Here is a 22,203-nt window from a genome sequence, read left to right on the forward strand (position 1 = left end):
AGGGAATGAAGGGTCTGGGAAGAAGCTGAAAGCAATTACAGAAAAGTAACATGTTTATTTAAGTTGTTTTTTAGCTGCAGTGAATGATATCCTGAAAATAAAAAGATGCAAGACCTTGTACATGTTGTATATTCAATGGGCATCCTGCAATTTTGTTCAAGCAGGGTCAAGACAAAGTCCATTTCTTCCAGACTATATTAATAATGTAATGGGATCTCAAATGATAGTATTTACTGATGTCTTTATGAACATCTTTTGTAAACTGAATCTCCAAATATTTAATATAGCATTGTAAAATTAGAGATAATAGCATGATCTTCTGCATTGCAGAAAGAAATCCTGAAAACTTTACTGTGTGCACTGTGCCTCACTAACCACTGAAAAATTACACTCTGGTGGAAATCTCCTCTCAAATTCCTTCAACACTAATTATAGCATGATGAAATGGAAACCATCTCTAAACCCTGTTGGTGTAATAAATTTTCTGTTGACACACTATAATAATATATCCCCATTGTACACCTAGAATGTCTTCACCTCGAAACAAAACAATAATTATTCTCTTGAAGAAAGCACTGATAAATCTATGGCAAGCAGAGAAGATCACAGCCAATATTAGCAGTGACACCATTTGAAACTAGTGATTTGTACTAATATATAGCAAATAGCTTCCAAATCTCTAGTACTACATTTACTAACATACTTTTTACTCCAGCATCAATGACATACTGTAAATAAATTTTCCATAACCACAATTCCAGAAGCATAGGTTCTAAAAACAAGACTTTTTGTTAGTCATAGAACACTACAGCACAAAAACAGGCCCTTCAGCCCATCTAGTCTGTGCTGAACCATCAATCTGCCTAGTCCCATCATAGGCTTCCAGTCAGAGAGGAAACTATTTACAACAACTCTCTAGTTCAGGGGTCCCCAACCTTTTTTGCACTGCAGACCAGTTTAATATTGACAATATTCTTGCTGGCCGGCCAACCCGGGCGGGGGGGGGGGGGCGCGGGCGGTAGGGTTGCCAACAGACGAGGGTAGCAGTCAAATACTTTGTTTACCCAGAGAAAGACTACAATGACCATGAAGCCTTGCGCAGGCACCAGTGCGCATGCGTGTGCCTGCCAATTTTTTTTCTGCAAATCCTTTTTAGCGATTCTGTTTGGGGGGGGGGGGCGATGTTAATCACGACCGGAATATAGGTGATAAGTGGCTAATACACTCAATTTCGTTTCTTAAGGGGTTTATCTAACGAATTTAATATTAAACACACAGCGCATATTTTCCTCGCATGAATATAGTGGTAAGTCAATTATCGGGGGAGGACATGGGAGCTTGAAGTAAGTGTTGAACGAACTTCCAGTAGAAGTGGCAGAAGCAGGTTCGATACTATCACTTAAAGAAAAATTGGATAGGTATATGGACAGGAAAGGAATGGAGGATTATGGGCTGAGTGCAGGTCAGTGGTACGAGGTGAGAGTAGCATTCGTCACAGACTAGAAGGGCAGAGATTGCCTGTTTCCGTGCTGTAATTGTTATATGGTTATATAAGTAAGTCAATAGCATCATAACATTTTAAGTAACATTTGGATATTAAACACACAGCACATATTTTCCCCGTATGAACATATAAAATCATTGCAACACATCAATATCGCTGAATCAGTGAGAGCCCTGGGCTTGTTTTCCTGCAACAAAACAGTCCCATCGAGGGGTGATGGGAGACAGCAATACGCGAACGGGGTTCCTTATGTCCAGTCTATTCCTCAATTTAGTTTTCGTTGCATTCATTGCAGAGGTATGTTGGAAATGGAAGCAACGTTTTCAGTGCTTTCGTGGCTATCTCAGGATATTTAGCTTTCACTTTGATCCAGAATGCTGGCAGAGATGTTATGTCAAACATACTTTTCAGCCCGTCATCATTTGCAAGCTCGAGGAGTTATTGCAGGATCTCCTTCCTGCACTGACTTGGATGATGCACGGGTCATGACCTTGCATGCGTAATGGCTCAACAGTGCGTGACAGGGAATAAGGAAAGGTGCAGCTGACTCCTATCGCCAAATCATACCGTTTCGCCGCGGCCTGGTAGCACATGCTTTGCGGCCTGGTGGTTGGGGACCGCTGCCGTATGGGACAAACCAATTTAGCCCAATATACGGGATGTCCCAGCAAATATGGGACAGTTGGCAACCCTATGTTCAAGTTCAACCGTGCGTGACAGGGAATGAGGAAAGGTGCAGCTGACTCATATCGCTTCCTCGCGGCCCGGCAGCACATGCTTTGTGGCCCGGTGGTTGGGGACCACTGCTCTAGTTTCTTCAGCAAAGCCAACGTATAATCCAATTTACTACCTCAACTTGAATGCTGAACGACTGAACTTTCTTGACCAACCTCCCATGCAGAATCTTGTCAAAGGCCTTACTAAATTCCATGTAGACAACATTTGCTGCCTTGCCTTCATCAATTTTCCTGGTAACTTCCTCGAAAAACTCTAATTGGTTTGACATGACTTAACCCGCACAATACCATGCTGACTATCCCTAATCAGTCCCTGTCTATCAAAATACTTATACTTCTGGTTCCTTAGAATACCTTCCAATAACTTTCTCAGTACTGATGTTAGGCTTCCTGGCCTATAATTTCCTAGCTTATTCTTAGAGACGCTCTTAAACAATGGCATGACTCTAGCTATTCCCCAATCCTCTGGCACCTCAACTATAGCTAAGGATGTTTTAACTATCTCTGCTAGGTCCCCTACAATTTCAGCACTGGTCTCCCACAAGGTCTGAGAGAACGCATTATCAGGCCCTGGAGATTTATCTCAAGACAGCAAAGAGCTCTTCCTCTGTAGTATATATAAGGTCCATGACCTTGCTGCTGAATTGCCTGATATCTATAGACACTGAGTCCATCTCCCAAGTAAATGCAGATGCTGATGAAGGGTCTCGGCCCGAAATATCGATTGTACCTCTTCCTAGAGATGCTGCCTGGCCTGCTGCATTCACCAGCAACTTTTATGTGTGTAGCTTTAAGATCTTCCCCATCTTTTTCACCTCCATGCATAGATTACCATTCTGATCTTCCAGAGGACCAATTTTGTCCCATGCTATCCTTTTACTCTTAATATATCTGTTGAAGCCCTTAGGATTCTCTTTCACCTTGTCTGCTACAGCAACATCATACCTTCTTGTAGCCCTCCGGATTTCCTTCTTAAGTGTTCTCTTGCTTTTCTTATACTCAAGTACCTCATTTCTTCCTTCTGTCCTATACCTGTTATGCACCTCCCTCATTTTCTTAACCAGATCCTCAATCTCTCTCAAAAACCATGGCTCTCTAAACATGTTATCCTTGCTTTTTATTCTGACAGGAACATACAAACATTGTATTCTCAAAATTTCACTTTTGAAGGCCTCCCATTTAACAAGTACGCCTCTGCCAGAAAGCAACCTGTCCTAATCCACATTTGCCAGATCCTTTCTGAGGCCATCAAAATTGGTATTTCTCCAATTTAGATTCTCAACCTGAGTACAGACCTATCCTTTTCCATAATTAACTTGAAACTAATGGTATTCTGATAACTAGATGCAAAGTGTTTCCCTACACAAACTCCTGTCATCTGCCCTGTCTCATTCCCTTACAACAGATCTAGTATCGTACTCTCTCTAGCTGGGACTTCTGTATACCGATTAAGGAAACTTTTCTGAACACATTTGACAAACTCTTTCCCATTCAGCCCTTTTACGGTATGGGAGTCCCAGTCAATATGTGGAAAGTTAAAATCACCGATCATCACATCCTCATGTTTCCTGCAACAGTCTGCAATCTATCAACAATCTTGCAAACTGTTGGGTGGTCTGTAATATAATGCCAACGATATGAGCGTACCTTTCTTACTCATTTCTACCCATAAAGCTCTCCAGTCTCTCCTGCCTGAGCACTTCTGTGACATTTTCCCTGATTGATAATGCCATCTTTCTCTCTTTAATACCTCCCGCTCCAACACGTCTAAAACGAAGGAACACCTGAACAATGAGCTGCCAGTCCTGGGCCCCTGCAACCAAGCCTCATTAACAGCTACAATGTCATAATTCCACATGCTGATCCAGGTTGAAGCTCATCAACCTTCCCGACAATACTCCATGCATTGAAATATACACAGCTCAAATCATTAGTCCAACCATGCTCAACTTTTTTTTCTTGACTTTGTAGGCATAACAGTATTTTTCTCCACAACCACTCTAGCATCTGCTTTGGCACTCTGGTTCCCATTCCCCTGAAGTTCTAGTTTAACCCACCCCTAACACCACACCTCTCCCCCCCTCCCCACAGTACAGCACTAGCAAACCATCCTGCTAGGGTATTAGACACGAAGAAATCTGTAGATGCTGGAAATTGTCCTGTTGAAGGGTCCTAGCCCAAAACGTCGACTGTACCACTTCCTAGAGATGCTGCCTGACCTGCTGTGTTGTTGCTAGGATATTAGTCCCCTTTCGGTTTAGGGGCAAACTGCCCTTTCTATACAGGTTCCACCTTCCCTGGAAGAAACCCCAATGATCCAAAAAATCAGAAGCCCTCCTCCCGCACTAACTTCCTAGCGACGTGTTAAAGTGTAAGATCTTCCTATTTCCGGCCTCACTAGCACATGGCACGGGTAGCAATCCTAACGTCATAATCATGGAAGTCCTGTCCTTTAACTTAGCACAAAACTCCCTGAACTCACTTTACAAGATCTCATGCCATTGGTACTGACTTGGACCATGACCTCAGACTGCTCACCCTCTCACGTAAGAATGTTGCCAACTCAATCCGAGAAATCCCTGACCCTGGCACCCTGGAGGCAACAAGCCAATTGGAAATCTCATTCTCATCCACAGAACCTCCTTTCTGTTCCCCTAACCAATAAGTCCCCCATCACTACACCTAGCTTCTTCTCTCCCACCGTCCCTTCTGAGCCACAGAGCCAGGCACCTGACCGCTGTGACTTTCCTCTACTCTGTCATCCCTCACCACCCCCCCACCCCCAAACAGTGTTTAAGGCGGTATACTTGTTGTTGAAGAGAATGGACAGAGGGTACACTGCACTAGTTGCCAATCCCCTTTCCCCCTCCCAATAGTCATCCAGTTACCTGGGTCCCACACCTTGGGTGTACCCACCTTCCTGTATGTCCTATTAACCCCTCAACCTCCTGAATGATCCAGAGTTCATCCAGATCCAGCTCCAATCCTTAACATGATCTATTAAAGCTGCAGCTGGATACACTTCTTGCAGGTGTAGTCATCAGGGACAATGGAGTTCATCCAACATTCATACATAAATAAAAATAAAATCTACCTAAGCCTTCCCCTCTCCAAAGCCTCGATGAGCCAAAACTTCAATTCCCTATTCTAACATTGCCCCACTCACACAATCGCTGCTCCGCTTAAACCTAACTTCTTTTTATTGGTTGCTGGTGAACGCAGCAGGCCAGGCAGCATCTCTAGGAAGAGGTACAGTCAACTGTACCTCTTCCTAGAGATGCTGTCTGGCCTGCTGCGTTCACCAGCAACCTTGATGTGTGTTGCTTGAATTTCCAGCATCTGCAGAATTCCTGTCATTTTCTTTTTATTGGTCCTTGCCATGTGCCTAATTATGCACTCTACAATGTCTTCTCTGGAACAGTGATGTGTAAAAAGTGCCAACTGCCCCCATTTGTTCCTTTTAAACTTTTTCTCTCCCTAGGCAATCTGATGTTTCCTTGGGACTGTGGCGCATAAAAAATATGCAAGCCCTACAAAGAAAAAAGACCAGAGGGTGCTTATATGAATCTAGGAGCAGTGTGCTTGCTTTTTGGCTTTCTGAAATAAATAAAACTTAACAATTCAGGACAATTTACAACACTGGAAGCTAATTCTTGCCAGTTTTTTGTTCAGCATCAATTTGCATGTGGTTAATTCTACTCTAACACCCTCACTGGCTTGAATCCCATTTTACAATTGGCTGACATCTCTAGCACTGTTTTGCGCCACACGCTTTTATTCTTAACAGATATACCTCAATCTTTCATCTTGGTCTAGTTGATTATACACAGTGAGAGGTATCAAGGGGTACATGCAAATTCATTACATTTTCAAAGGTTCTTTGAACTGTGACCAGTTTTGTTTCGTGCTTTGCAAATAATGTTTCAGAAATTCCTGAAAACTGTAAGCTGTGTCCATTTTAGTAAATTCATTATTCTGCCACTTGCAAATTACAAGAATAGATTTTAATACAACATAACAAACGGAAATAGGGAATAGGCATTAGAGACACTCTCTCCACTATTTAATAAGATTTTTTCTGATTTTGTGCTCAAATGTCTATGCTCAACTTCAATATTTTCAATGCCTAAGATTTCAAAGCCACTTGAGATAGATTAACCTACAAAAGATAGAAATTTTGTACGTCAGTCCTTAATGGCCAGCTCTTATCCTAAGCTTATGCTTCTTAGGGTTAGACTCTCCAGCTAGAGGAAATGGTCTCAAAATCATTTTTTGTCGTATTTTACTCTTCTTGATCACTAATCTACAAAGACATTTGCATCTGTGACATAGTTTAAGTTTTCTTTTGGTTTTATATGGACAGACCATACAATTGTCATCAACTAGACAAGGTCAATAAAGGGATGAGATCCTGGTTATGACTTTAGGCAAATTTCAACTTTTCATTCCAGGAAGGGGGCACTAGAAAATTAATCTTAAATCTATAAAAGGTATTTGGAAGAAAGTAAACTCCACTTTTAATTGAAGTTCAATTAAACAGCAGTATGAGGGACAGTAGATTCAAGTTAGTAACAGTCAACAGAATAAAGCATTAGAGGTTAAAACTCTGGAAACAATTAGTCTGTATGATGGAACTAACATTTCCTTTCTGAAATGACAAAAATAGCACAAAATATCTCCATTATTTTTTAAATTAATGCAAAGGAAAAACCTGAGGAAAATAAAGCCCTCTAGACCATGGGTTCCCAACCTGGGGTCTAATGACCCCTTGGTTCATGGTAGGGGTCCATGGCATAAAAAAAAGGTTGGGGACCCTTGCTCTAGGCAGTTAACGAAAGATAAGCAATATCACTGATGTTGTTGCTTCCCAAAAGGGACATTCATTTTAGCAAGTATTAAAGTAACTAGCTGAACCAATGAAACATCAGTAATAGTTCACGACATAGAAAAGCCCATAATGCAAACCTCATCACCAAAAGTAGCACAAGTTGAATTTTCTGAATCAGAATGTGAGTAAAGGTGACACAAATGAGAAATTGAACTTCCCAGCTTAAATGTCCTTGAACAGCTACATTATTGTCATCCATCCCCCTACCCCTACCATCAGGCAGAAGGTACCGTAGTAATAGGACAAGGCTGTTAGGATGGAAAACAGCTCCGGGCCGTGAGACTACATTCTTGCCACCATCCAGGTCTTGTCATTTAAGAAGCGCCACTAGTATTATACTGTTTACTTTTCAAATTTGTGTCATAAATGTAACTTATGCTAAATGTTAATCATCTAGAATATATTTTACGTCTTTGAGGTACTATTACCTTGTGTTGTGTGTGAGTTATATACATTGTGTTTGTTGTGCACCTTGGTCTGGAGGTATGTTGCTTCGTTTGTTGGTATAATGATATACGATTGAATGACAGTGAACTTGAACTTGATTAAGACTGTTAAAAATTGTTTGCACAGTTTATATATCTGATTAATACTTACAAGACACCTGGGTGAAGGCTGTACTTCTTCTTTCCAAACTTTGTTTGCTGAGCGAAATAGTCATAACGTTCAGATTTCTTCCACATATAATAATATGCAACACACTCGCCAACAGAACGTGTTCGTACCTAGTCACATAGCATGCATTCAAAATGTTGAAAAGGTTGAGTCACAGCAAATTTACAATTTCATTGATCAAGTTTTTACAGTGTAAAAAAATCCTATTTTGAAACAATGTACATTCTATACACAAATGAACACCTCATTATTTTTGCACTTCTCATTTAATTTTTTTTTAATTTTATTTTTATTTGGATAAGGAGTTCACAATTATCATGTACTTTTTTCACACATATAACCTTTTCCATTTTTTTATATGTATAAAACTACAATTATTTATACATTCTTAAGTACACATTGAGATGATATAAAAGCAAAATAAACATTTAAATAGATAATTATGTACTGTGGTAAATCTAACCTATTAGGCTAAGTAATGAAATTAGTTGTTAAGAAAAATGGTAATAATAGTTTCCATACAACCCTTCTGGACCATTTCCACTGGTCCAAAATGTTGCATACAAGCCTATATACCAACCATTGTAGGTGTTTATATCCCAATTTGTTCGTGCTTGTTCCTGCCCGCAGACATAATTATCCAATCCCTATGTACTTATTTACTTAATTTTTTCATTTTCTTTTTATCCCTTTCCCAAATCTTTCCCTTTACTTGTGTTAATTCTCTATTTTCCAAAAAAAACAACAAACATTTAGACTAGGGGTGCTTACGTTAGCAAGCAATATATAAATTACAATAAGAAAAAAGAAATATCATTTAATTTATATTTCTTTTTTCTTATTGTAATTTATATATTCCATTGTACAAATAACAAATTTCACAACATATATCAGTCTTAATAAACCTGATCCTGAAATTTCTTAGCCATTCAAAGTATGATACAGCACAAGTGAACCCTCATCAATTTGCTGGTTCGTTGTTCCACTTCACCACTCCCCCCCGCCACCAAAACGTTGTGATTTTACTTCCTTCAATTAATTATCTAATTTCTTTCTGAAAGTTTTGCTGAAACCGTTTCTACTTTCCTTTCATCAGCAACACATTACAAACCATAAGGCCAAATCTTCATGTTTCTTTTTACCCCTGAACACAAAACCTGCATCTCCTGATTACCGACTTTTCTACCACTGAAAACACTTTCTGCTTACTGATTTGCGCTTTGAAACACATCAATCAAAGCTCTTATTAACCTTCTCTGCACCAAGAATAATCAATCTTGTTCATCTGATCCCTCTATAAAGAATAAAATTCCACTAAACCTCTACACCAAGATCCATCCAAAATCAAATATCCCCAAGCAGATGACAAACTAATCTTTTAAAACTTCCTTACTATTGTACTTTGTGCTTGATTAACTTTCAATGATTTGATTACCTACGCTCCTACTATTTACTGTTTGGGTGCTCCCATTAGATATATACAATAGTTTATATTGACTCTCTGGATTCCTCATACCAAAATTTATCACTTTGCATTTTTCTTGTTCAATGTTTCTTATATGATCTTAAAATCCTTAATGATTCCCTTTGTTCACTGTATTTATGAATCTGATGCATCTGTAAACATTGAAATATGTTTACAATGCCCACACTAAGAGTCTGACAATAAGAGAAAATGCTGGAAGGAGTCAAAAGATTATGGAGGATGAAACAACAGTTGAAGTTTCAGGATATTTTCAGCTCCAATGCAGTGAGAAAACAAGCACATTTTAAATTGGAGGAAAGGTGAAGGGTGGTGAACGTCAGTGACAGGATGCATAAGGAAGTTGTCAAGGTAACCATTACTTCGAATACCAGCAGCTTGAGACAGAAAAGGACAAAGAAAATGTACTCAGCATTATCTATGCAGAGAGAAAAAAAAATAAGTTAGCTGAAATTGTGCCCTGATGACTGCAATGTGCCCAGACTGAAGATGAGGTATTGTTCCACTAGATCATGTTGGGCATATATGACACCATCCAATGGACCAAAGACATGTTGGAATGGAAATGGGATGGAGGATTAAAATGACAACAATAGGAAAATCAGGTTTCACACTTACAGACTGAATGGATGTGTTTTGCAAAGTGATCATGCAACCCATGCTTGGTATCAATTGGTACCACCATGAGCACTAAAAGCAATACATCAAGTTAGAAAAGTGCAAATTGTGAATTGCTGCTTCAAGCTGGAACAACTGGTTGGCTCCTGGGTGAGAGGGAAGAAAAAAGATACAAGATTGTGTTGTATTTACTTCAGGTGCATGGGAAAATACCATGAATAGAGTAATGAAGGTTCCTACATTTCCACTAGGAGGAACAATTCCTTTAGAATGCTGCAGGGGAGGGGGGGAAAAAGATATCTGGTGTTGCAATTCCATTGAAGGTGGTGGAAATTACAAAGAATGATTCATTGAAAATGGATACTGGTGGCATGGAAGGAGAAACAGCTGGTAGAAGATGTGAGAACAGCAGTGGGGAAACAGAGGAGACACAGAGTTGACTACTCTAACAATGATGATAGAGTGAAGAAAGATATCTAAAAGACACTGGAACGTTAAATCTTTCCACTCGAACAGAAATGTTGGGAAAATGAAAGAGTCATTACAGGAAGCAGATTGGGAGTTAGTACAGTTGAGTTACACAGAACAAGGATATAATCAACACACACAAAATGCTGGAAGAACTCAGCAGGCAAGGCAGCATCAATGGAAAAGAGTACAGTTGACATTTCTGGCCGAGACCTTTCCATTGCATTAGCCTCCACATTCAATAAGGTCATCCTCCCTAATTTTGGCCACCAAAAGGATTACATCAGTAGTAACAATTATCCTCTCTTTTAGTATTGTGAAGGAACTGTCCCTTTTGTGACTCTGATTTGCATTTCCATTAACCCTCCCCTTCTCAAGGTACTTTCCATACAAGTACAGGAGCAGCAACACCAACACCAGTTGCAGCACTTGTTTCTTTTCCATTATCCAGGGACTCAATAAAGCAATTTACTTGCAATTCTTCCAGTTTAGTGCATTATTCAATACTTACAGTGTACATATCTCCACTTTGAAAAACTAAATACAAATTGGGTTACTGCTTTGCAGAACACCTTCATTCAATGTCCGCAAGGGTGACCCTAAGCTTCTAGTAGTTTGATTACTTCATCCTCCATCCCAATCCTATATGATTCCAAAGATACCAAATACAATTTTCAGGAACGTGGATTTTCCAGATGGCGCTCATGCAGTGAGGTCACTTCTCGGCTTCGCTCCGTTACTTTTACATTTTATATCTATGATCACCTTTATTTAAATTACTTTTAAGTTTGGATTTTGAACTTTGAAGAGATGAGTAAAGAAACAGCTGCAAGACCTAAAGTCCGAGACATTAAACCTGCAAAAGATGCCGATGGCGACGTAAAAAAGAAACCGGATCCTAAACATCCTGAGATAACTTATGAATTGTTGATGAATTTGTTTCGTGAACAAGCTGATGAAATACGCCGAGGCGTTAAAGAAGAGATTATGGCAATTACGCAAACTTATGGTGTGCTTGACTATCAAGTTCAACAGCAACAAAACACTATCACCGAACTGAAGGAGGATGCATGAAAGAAAGATGAAAAAATCAAGAGTCTGGAACAAAAAGTTTCTTGGACAGATGAACAGCTGGAGAGTCTTAAATTTAAGATTACTGATCTGGAAAACCTCCAGAAGAAAGAACTTACGTTTAATTGGTCTCCCCAAGGGAGTTGAGACAGGAGACCCTTCAGTATTCTTTTCTGAACTCTTAAAGACTGCATTTAGCTCTGAATTCCTGGATGATCCTCCATTGCTCGATCGCGCGCATCGTATTTTTCGGAATAAATCAGATTCTCAATCTAAACTGAGACCAGTAATCATCCGATTTCATTATGTTCATGTTAAAGAGCAACTCATAGGAGTAGCCTGACGGCAGGGAATGATTAAATTTCAAGACCATCAATTCCAATTGTATGAGGATTTCAGCCCCAAATTAATGAGAGCACGAATGGCTTTCAAATCTCTGATGATGGAATGCTACCAAAAAGATCTCAAACCAGCGTTACTGTATCCTGCCCGCCTAAAAATTTCTCCTCCAAACATCCAGCGACTTTTCTTCAACTCTACAAGTGCAGCTCGAAGCTTTCTGGAAGAACTTGAATCAGCCGCCACGGTTTAATTAATATACGATTCTTGTGATTTTGGCTTTGGCTTTTCGGTTTTTCTCAAGTTCTATTAATCATGCGATTCATTTTTGAAGATTGACTTTTATAAGTATAAGACTTGTAGTTTTGATCGGTAGTGTTGGTATTCTTTATACCTAATTTTACCGTTGTTATCGTTATTTTTTGTATTTTTTTTATTATTGTATGTGGGGGGATATCATGTTTTTTCTCCCTGTGGTATAACCTTGATGGTGTTTTGTCTTCTTCTTTCCATAATACCTTTGTCTTTTTTTTACCGCGCCATCTTTTTGGGTTCTTCCCATAATACTTTTCTTTCCGGATACACCTTTTCTTTTTCATTTAACTGTTTTCCCTTACAAATATTTTATATTGAATAATACGTATTGGTATCTCTTTTTTTTCTCTTTATTTTATTAGCATGTTAGTGATTATAATACTATTTATAATCACTAAGGTACAAGGTATTTTATTTTACTGTATTTGTTAAGTTTATTGTCTTTTTCACTGTTATACTGTAGTTTTTTTTTGGTGGTCTTTTTACCAACATATATTTGGGAGCCACCTTCTGGAAAAATGGGGGTAGATTTAGTCTTAGCTAGCTTTCTGGCCTTCCTTGGCTTAGTTTTAGGGTTTCTTCGGTGGTGGGTGCGGGGGGGGGCTTTTTCTTTTTCTTTTTTTCATTGGGCTAATTTTGAACTACAACAATGTCTGCACTGTCGCAACTTCCGTCTCCTTTCCAAATGCTGGTTCCTCTTCCGGGTACGTGAGTTTATACTCTGGTTAACTCTTTATATACCAAAAGATTGATTCAAGGTTAACATGGCTCAGAGGATTAATTTTGTTTCTTGGAATACAAATGGACTAAACCATCCGATTAAAAGGAAAAAGATTTTTAAAGTATTTCATAGAATGAATGCCCATATTATTTTTGCCCAAGAAACTCATGTGAGGAAAGAGGATAATCAGCGTTTTTTTAAGTTTTGGAAGGAATAACAGTATCATTCAAACTCCAAAGCTAAAGTGAGAGGAGTTTCAATTTTTATAGATTCTTCAATTGCATTTGTACATCACAACACCTTCTCTGACCCGAATGGTAGATTCTTGTTAATTACCAGTCTACTTTTTAATAAGAAAGTTGTTATGGTTAATGTTTATGCCCCGAATGTGGACTACCCTGAATTTTTTAAACAATTATTTACCTCTTTTCCTAATTTAAGTGATTACATGTTGATAATGGGGGGTGACTTTAATTGCTGCTTAAATCCTTCGATGGATAAATCTGTACCAACTCAGGCACTACCGAGTAAGTCGGCCACTCTTATCAATTCGTTTTTGATTGATTCTGGAATCTCCGAGATTTGGGAGATTTCTACATCCCAAGGATAAAGAATTTTCTTTCTTTTTATACATACATCATACTTATTCTAGGATTGACTGTTTTTTATAGACTTTCGTTTAATTCCATCTGTAATTGAGTGTAACTATGATATCATTGCCATATCTGATCATGCACCATTGAATCTCTCTATTAAGTTATGGGATATACCTTCTAATTCTAGATAATGGTGTTTTAATTCCAACTTACTTCAAGACTCAGATTTTGTAAAATTTATTAAGGATCAGATTGACTTCTTTTTTTTAAACCAATACTATGGATGAAATTCCCAGTGGGGTTATATGGGACACTTTTAAAGCTTATATCCATGGTCAGATCATTTCCTACATGGCTGGATTGAAAAAATGCACTAGGAATGAAATGCTTGTGTTGATTGATAAGATTAAAGACATCGATAAACAATATGCCATTGCTCCTAATGAGGAGCTTTACCAACAGAGAGTTGAACTTCAAACGAATCATAGTTTACTCTTAACATCGTCAATAGAAAATCAATTAATGAAAACAAGTGAGTTTTATATACATAGTGATAAATCTGGTGAATTACTAGCCAATCAATTAAAAACAGCTTCGGTTAAACGTCAAATTACTAAAATTCGTAAACCTAATGATATTTCAACAGTTGATCATGATGAGATTAATAGATCTTTTCAAGAATTTTATACATCTTTATATCAGTCAGAATTTCCTCATGATCCTAGGGAGATGCAAAATTTTTTAAGAAATTTGAACTTTCCGAAATTAACACCCAAAGAACATTTAAAGTTAGAAACACCTATTATGGATTAAGAAATAATGGGTGCTATTTCCTCAATGAATTCTGTCAAATCACCTGGCCCAGATAGCTATATAGCAGAATTTTTAAAGTTTTTTTCTTCTATTCTTTCTCCCCAGTCGTGCAGAGTTTTTAGAGATGCAATTATTATAGGTAAACTACCACAATCATTTTATGGAGCTTTCATCTCATTAATTTTAAAAAAAGGATCCTACTGAATGTGCTGAATGTGCATCATATAGACCAATATCTTTATTGAATGTTGATTCAAAAATTTTTTCTAAAATATTAACATCTAGGTTAGAAAAGGTATTACCTCAAATTATTTCTGCGGATCAAACTGGATTTATTAAAAATCGTTATTCATCTTTGAATATTAGGAGATTAATAAATATTATTTATACTCCTTCACTGAGAACTCCAGAATGTGTTATTTCATTAGATGCTGAGAAAGCCTTTGACAGAGTTGAATGGCCATATTTATTTACTACGCTTGAGAAGTTTAATTTTAGCCTGATATTTATATCCTGGATTAAATTGATATATCGTACTCCTTTAGCTTCAGTTTTTACTAATAATCAAAGATCTCCCTTTTTTCAATTATTTCGTGGCACTAGGCAGGGTTGTCCTTTCAGTCCCTTATTATTTGATATTGCTTTAGAACCTTTAGCAATTGCAACTCGAGATTCACCAAATATTTGTGGTATTACTCGTGGCAAAGGGATACATAAGTTATCATTATATGCAGATGATTTACTATTATATATTTCTGACCCAGAAAATTTCATTCCTGTAACTTTATCCTTGTTGGATAAGTTTAGTAAATTTTCTGGTTATAAACTGAATCTTAATAAGAGTGAACTTTTTCCGTTAAATATGATGGTTTCAAACTATAAATGTTTACCATTTAGATTAGTTACTGATCAATTTACTTATTTAGGAGTTAAAATTACTAAGAAGCATAAGGATTTATTTAAGGTTAATTTTTTACCCTTACTTGATCAGATTAAAGGTTTGATTACTAAATGGTCACTAATGTTTTTGTCATTAATTGGTCGGATCAACGTTGTTAAGATGATTATTTTACCTAAGTTTCTATATTTATTTCAAGCATTGCCAATTTTTATTCCGAAATCTTTTTTTGATAATGTTGATTCAAAAATTTCCTCATACATATGGCAGAATAAAAATCCCAGACTAGGTAAAAGACATTTACAGAAGCCCAAAAAGGAGGGTGGCTTAGCATTGCCAAACTTTAGATTCTACTACTGGGCGATTAATATTCGTTATTTAAAATTTTGGACATGGAATTGGGACACAGTTTCAAGTCCACAATGGGTTAATCTTGAATGTAATTCTGTTACAGGTTTTTCATTGGGTTCTATTTTAGGGACCCCACTTCCTTTCGACTTTTCTAAATTGGACAAACAAATAGATAACCCAATAGTTACATATACTCTTCGAATATGGTTTCAGTTTCGAAAATTTTTCGGACTGAATCAATTTATTTTAACTAGCCCTATTATATCCAACTTTCTTTTTCAACCCTCTTTTTTGGATCAAGCATATCTGGTCTGGAAAACAAAGGGTATAATATGTTTTTCTGATTTATTTTCAGATAATTGTTTTATGTCTTTTGAACAATTATCTAATAAATATAACTTAGATCACATTTTTAAAAATATTTACAGATTAGAAACTTTTTAAATACTGTTCTTACTACCTTTCCGATTTCATATTCTACTGATATAATGGAAAAAAATTTGGATTTAAACCTTTTTCGGAAAGGTTCAATAGCAATTATTTATAATATGATAAGGAAAATAAATCCAGATGTTTCCAATACAATTAAGAATGACTGGGAAAGAGAACTTAAGCTTACCTTACCTACTGAGAAATGGCAAAAAATTTTCCAATTAGTGAACTCTTCCTCTATTTGTGCTAAACATGTGTTGATACAGTTTAAAGTTGTACACAGGGATCATATGTCTAAGGATAAATTAGCTCGTTATTACTCTCATATAAACCCTGTATGTGATAGATGTCATTCTGAGGTAGCCTCATTAACTCATATGTTTTGGTCTTGCCCTTTATTAAAGAAATATTGGGATGATATTTTTGATATTATTTGCACTGTCTTGAATATTGATTTACAACCTTATCCTATTACTGCCATCTTTGGTTTGCCAATGATAGGAAAACATCATTTGACCTCTTCAGCTTGTCGGATGATTGCTTTTGTTACTCTAATGGCGAGAAGATCTATACTACTGAATTGGAAAGAGATTAGTCATTGGTTTTCTCAAACTACATCTTGTTTAAATCTAGAAATAATTAGAAGTGTCATTTTTGACCCATCTATTAAATTTGATGAGACTTGGAGACCATTTATTCAATACTTCCACATGATGTAATTTGACCCTTGTGATTTCAATATATGGGGAGAAGAGCGGAAGTGGCGGCACTATTGGTTCTATCTGAGGCATCATAACAGCCCTTTCTTCTTTTTTCCTTAGTTTTCTTTTAGTTTGGGTAGATTAGTTTTTTTTGGGGGGGGATATTTTTTTTCTTTTTCTGTTTTTTTATGATATTTTTGTATTTTATGTATACTCTTTATATATTTTCTTGTTAATATGTGTGATTTTGGGATGATTACTAACTATGTGTTACCTGACTATAAACTTTTATAATTACAGGTTTCCCTGCCATTCGAAGGTAGAGCATTCCTATGAAACGGTTCGTAAGCCAAAATGTCATAAAGCAAAGAAGCAATTACCATTTATTTATATGGGAAAATTTTGTGAGCGTTCGCAGACCCAAAAATAACCTACCAAATCATGCCAAATAACACATAAAACCTAAAATAACAGTAACATATAGTAAAAGCAGGAATGATATGGTAAATACACAGCCTATATAAAGTAGAAATACTTCACTACAACGATTGCCTGCACAGAGCTCCGTAGCTAAAATTTCACGCAAGCGCTCTCGGCAGAAAATCTCACGCAAGCGCTGTTGGCATAAACGCACTCTCCAGTAACCTTTAAACTATGAAGCTGCTAAATCTACCAAATAACACGTAAAAATACACAGTCTATATAAAGTAGAAATAATGTATGTACAGTGTAGTATCACTTACCGGAATTGGGAAAATAGCGCCGAGCACATTGATGACGGTGTGTTAGACTGAGTTGTCGCAGGCTGGGTGGTGCAGTGGCCCCCACCCTCCGGGCCGCCGACCCGATACATTGCCGTGAAGAATGCAGCGGTAGCTGGGAGGCACCCAGTACATCTTTAAGAAAAAAGCCGAAATAAACATGCTAATTAATTAGATGCTGCCCGTCACGTAAATGTCGGCGCAGATCAGAGGCAATTGCCGATTGCATCGCCTCTGATCTGGGCCGACAATTACATGCTAGGCGGCACCTAATGAATTAGCAAGTTTATTTCGGCTTTTTTTTTAAAGATGTGCTGGGTGCCTCCCAGCTACCGCTGCGTTCTTCGCAAATCGGTACAGTACCTGTCCGGGGCCCGGGTGTTGGGGTGGTGGGACACGGGGGTGTCATCTCATCATCGATCAGGGCAGGCAGCTCATCTTCTCCTATGACTGCCGGCCTCAATGTCGAAGGTCGAGGTTCGTTGTCTGCTGTGGCTGATGTGGAAGGCTTGCTTGCCTGCTGAGCCTCGCGCATTTTTCTATCATAGTTGTTTGTAAGCACTCAAACCATCCTGCAAATATCCCCTAAACCTACATACCCTTTCAAAATTAAAGTCGTACTTTATCATTGCAGCGAAAATCTCATGCAGTTGCTTCACTTTCTGCATTCCGTTGCATTCGGTTTCGATTGTTATCCTTTCCTCTTCCAATTGCATCAGCTCTTCAATCTATCAGTTCTTGGTCATGGGATGCCAAAACCTCTTCAACATCATCTTCGTCAGCCTCCACAAGCCAAACTCACTTTGTCCTTGCTTCGTTCACCACGATCGAAACGCTTAGTTATGTCTAGTTTTACGCTAAGTGTAACACCCTTACTCTTTCAGGCTTTTCTGACACCTTAGAACTCATCTTGCTAACGGCTGCTCAATGCAACGTGTTTAAGCAATGCCGTTCCGAATCCGGAGGCAGAGCGGCTGCTCGGGGCGTGCGCTGATTTTTTCGCGTGCTGATTTTTTATCGCACGCTGCCTTTCTTTCTAACAGTGAGAACACCTTCTGACAGCGAAAACAGGGTACTAATGTAGGTCTTTCGTAACAGTGAGGTTTCGTAAAACAAACGTTCAAGAAGTGGGGGACACCTGTACTATTAATTAATACAATCCCAATTACTCTGTACTTACTTTTTGTCATGTGTATGATGTTGAAACTAATAAAAAAAAAATTGAAAAAGAAAGAATTTTCAGGAACATAACCTCATCCTCAGTTTGGCCATGCTCTAGTCGTCAGTAGTTCACCATTTTGGATATTCTTCTTCACAGATCTGGCTGGGAATTTCAGCTTCGGTTTGTTCCATCTTTCCCCTTTTGATAAACTACTGGTGTTCAACCTGATGACTGGTTACCTTGAAAACTTTCTCTAGCACCCAATCACGGACATTCCTACTTTTCTCTCTGGTCCATCTCGCCCTGCCTTTCTGCAACTTAAAACAAGCGTGCTTCTGATTATCACACTACTGATAGATAATGACGTGAAAAGCTGACAGCTGCTTTCTCTGCAAATATAGTTGGGAAAATGCTTGAAGCTGTCATTAAGGAAGAAATACCAAAACATTTAGAAAGGAGTGGTTCCATTAGACAGACGCAGCACGGTTTCAGAAAGGGCAGGTCCTGTTTGACAAACTTACTGGAGTTCTTTGAGGACATAATGAGTGCAGTGGATAGAGGGGAACAGGTGGATGTCATATACTTGGATTTCCAGAAGGCATTCGATAAGGTGCCGCTCAAGAGACTTATAAATAAGATACGGATGCATGGAGTCAGAGGAAGTGTATTGACATGGATAGTGGATGGGTTAACTGATAGAAGACAGAGAGTTGGTATAAATGGGTGTTTCTCCAGTTGGCAGTCGGTGGTGAGTGGGGTGCCGCAGGGATCTGTGTTGGGCCCACAGCCGTTTACCACTTACACTGATGATTTGGAAGAGGCAACTGAGTGTAGTGTAGCAAAATTTGCTGATGACACTAAACTGAGTGGAAAAGCAAATTGTACAGAGGATCTGGAGAGTCTGCAGAGGGATATAGATAGGTTAAGTGAGTGGGCCAAGGTCTGGCAGATGGAATACAATGTTGGTAAATGTGAGATCATCCACTTTGGAAGGAATAATAGAAGAGCAGATTATTATTTAAATGGTGAAAGATTGCAGCATGCTGTTGTGCAGAGGGACTTGGGAGTGCTTGTTCATGAATCGCAAAAAGTTGGTTTGCAGGTACAACAGGTTATTAAGAAGGCAAACGGAATGTTGGCCTTCATTGCTAAAGGGATTGAATTCAAGAGCAGGGAGGTCGTGCTACAACTATGCCGGGTACTGGTGAGGCCGCACCTGGAGTACTGTGTGCAGTTCTGGTCTCCATACTTGAGGAAGGATATATTGGCTTTGGAGGCAGTGCAGACGAGGTTCACCAGGTTGATTCCAGGGATGAAGGGGTTAACCTATGAAGAGAGATTGAGTTGCCTGGGACTATACTCTGTGGAGTTCAGAAGAGTGAGAGGATTTCTTATAGAAACATACAAAATTTTGAAAGGGATAGGTAAGATAAAAGTAGGAAAGTTGTTTCCACTGGTAGGTGAGATTAGAACTAAGGGACATTGCCTCAAGATTCAGGGGAGAAGATTTAAGACAAAGATGAGGAGAAACTGTTTTTCCCAGAGAGTGGTGAATCTGTGGAATTCTCTGCCCAGGGAAGCAGTTGAGGCTTCCTCATTAAATATATTTAAGAAACAGTCAGATACGTTTTTACATAGTAAGGGAATTAAGGATTATGGGGGAAAGGTAGGTAGATGGAGCTGAGTTTACAGACAGCTCAGCCATGGTCTTATTGACTGGCAGGACAGGCTCAATGGGCCAGGTGGCCTACTCCTGTTCCTATTTCTTATGTTAAATGCAGTTTGACCTGCTGAGTGTTTGAAGGATCTTATGTTTAAATTTCAGAATTCCACCATCTGCCATAGTTGTGCTTCTATGAAGAGTCAGAGCTTGCTGACAAATGTTACCAGTTGCAAACAAAACAGCCAGAATTTCTTAGCATAAATGCCAGAAAGATCGGGCCCCTACAAGGACACAGAAGCCCCAATTTCTTGGCCAAACTCAGTTACTTATTTCTGAGTTATGCCCCTTCTAAATTCTGCACTGAACCACCTCGGCCCATCAAACACATCGAGCTCCTGTTTCACCACTCCCACTCTTGTCATTATGGAGACCCCATCTTCACTCTCAGTATTGATTCAAGGTTTCGAGCAGAAATACCGACAACCCCTCACCCACAAATGATGTAGTTCAATCTACTAAATTCCTCCAGCAGATTGTTTGTTGCTCCAGGTTCCAGCATCAGCAATCTCTTATATCTTCACCAACTAGCTGCAAATTTCTAGCATAAAGGTGAGCCTGGGCCAACTGCATATCTTAGCAGTGAGTTACACTCAGCAAGTTCTGGAATATTACATATCAAAAATAATAATGGAATCAAAACTAATTCCTCAAGAAACATCAGCATATATTTGTCTCCAGTCTGAAAAGCACCTCACTAGTATTGTTTTCTGTATCCAACTCCATTGTTAGAAATCTTTTGGAAATCCGTGCAAGCACAACATCAATTATACTGCTCTCATCTACTTGTAGCTCTTTTACTTTTGTAATTCTTCATTCACCAGCACCAAGCAATAAAGTAACTCACTTGTAGCTATAGATTAGGATGGATCCCATCTGTATAATTATTCTATTTAATTCTATTATCCATCAGGATAACTATCAGCCCAGTACCTAAGGAAACAAGCTATTTTGCTTTTGTGACTACCCTGTGGTTCTGGCATCATCAAGTGCCTGGAGAGGCTGGTCATAGCACATGCCAATTCCAGCCTCCCAGACAACCTCAATCCACTGCAATACACCTATCCATCAAAACAGGTCTATGGCAGACATCATGTCTCCGGCCCTATACTCATCTCTGGAGCATCTGCACAATAAAGACATGTCAGACTATTCATTAGTTGACTACAGCTCTGCCTTTAATACTGTAAGTCAAATCAAACCTCATCTCCAGACTTCTAGACTAGGGACTCCTTTGCAAATGCATCCTTGACTGCCTGGCCAACAGACTATATTCATAAACAGCAACCCTTCCACCATAATTATCCTCAACACTGGCACCCACAAGGTTATGTTCTCAGCCCCCTAATCCACTCCCTGTACACTCATGACGGCATGTCCTGTTCTGATCTAATTCAATTCAACAATTTGTGGATGATGCCACCTAGTGGGCCACGTCTCAAATACTGATGAGTTGGAGGACAGGAAGGAGTTAGCCTAGTGGCATGGTATCATGACAGAAAAACTTCCCTCAATGTCAGCAAAACAAAAGGGCTGGACATTGACTTCAGCGACGTTGGGGGCGGGGGGGGTTGCAGTGCACATGCTCCTGCTTACATCATCAGTATGGAGGTCAAGACATTTAAGAATTGCAAGTCCCTAGGAATGAACATCACCAAATAGTGTGTTCTGGTCCAACTATAGTGACAGCACAACCAAGTAAGCTCACCACTGCCTCTACTACATCAGGAGGTTAAAGAAATCTGGCATGTCCCCTTTGATACTCCCCAATTTTTAAATTGATATACCACAGAAAATCATCCTGCTACAGACTGGTTGGCAACTATTCAGCCCATGACCACAAGAAATTGCAGAGCTCAGTACATCATCGAAACCAGCATACTTCTCACTCCCTTGGTAAACTAGTCAGTATAATCAATCACCCTAAAGCACCTTGGACATTCTCTCTTCTCCCTGCTCCCAAAGGGCCGAATATACAAAAGCCTGAAAGATTATACCACCAAGCTTGAC

At 38.8% G+C, this 22,203-nt stretch overlaps 1 protein-coding gene across 5 annotated transcripts in view; it reads right to left on the reverse strand.

The window, feature by feature from the left end:
- LOC134337406 (mesoderm induction early response protein 2-like) overlaps positions 1 to 22,203 on the reverse strand; it is a 104,855-nt gene that overhangs the window by 12,537 nt on the left and 70,115 nt on the right. For all 5 annotated transcript variants that reach the window (XM_063032375.1, XM_063032372.1, XM_063032377.1 and 2 more), the window contains one exon: positions 7,727 to 7,854. In XM_063032375.1, the coding sequence (XP_062888445.1) occupies positions 7,727 to 7,854 (128 nt within the window). The remainder of the gene's footprint in view (positions 1 to 7,726; positions 7,855 to 22,203) is intronic.

Source organism: Mobula hypostoma, chromosome 24 (assembly GCF_963921235.1).
Source record: "Mobula hypostoma chromosome 24, sMobHyp1.1, whole genome shotgun sequence".
Classification (NCBI taxonomy): Eukaryota; Metazoa; Chordata; class Chondrichthyes; order Myliobatiformes; family Myliobatidae; genus Mobula; species Mobula hypostoma.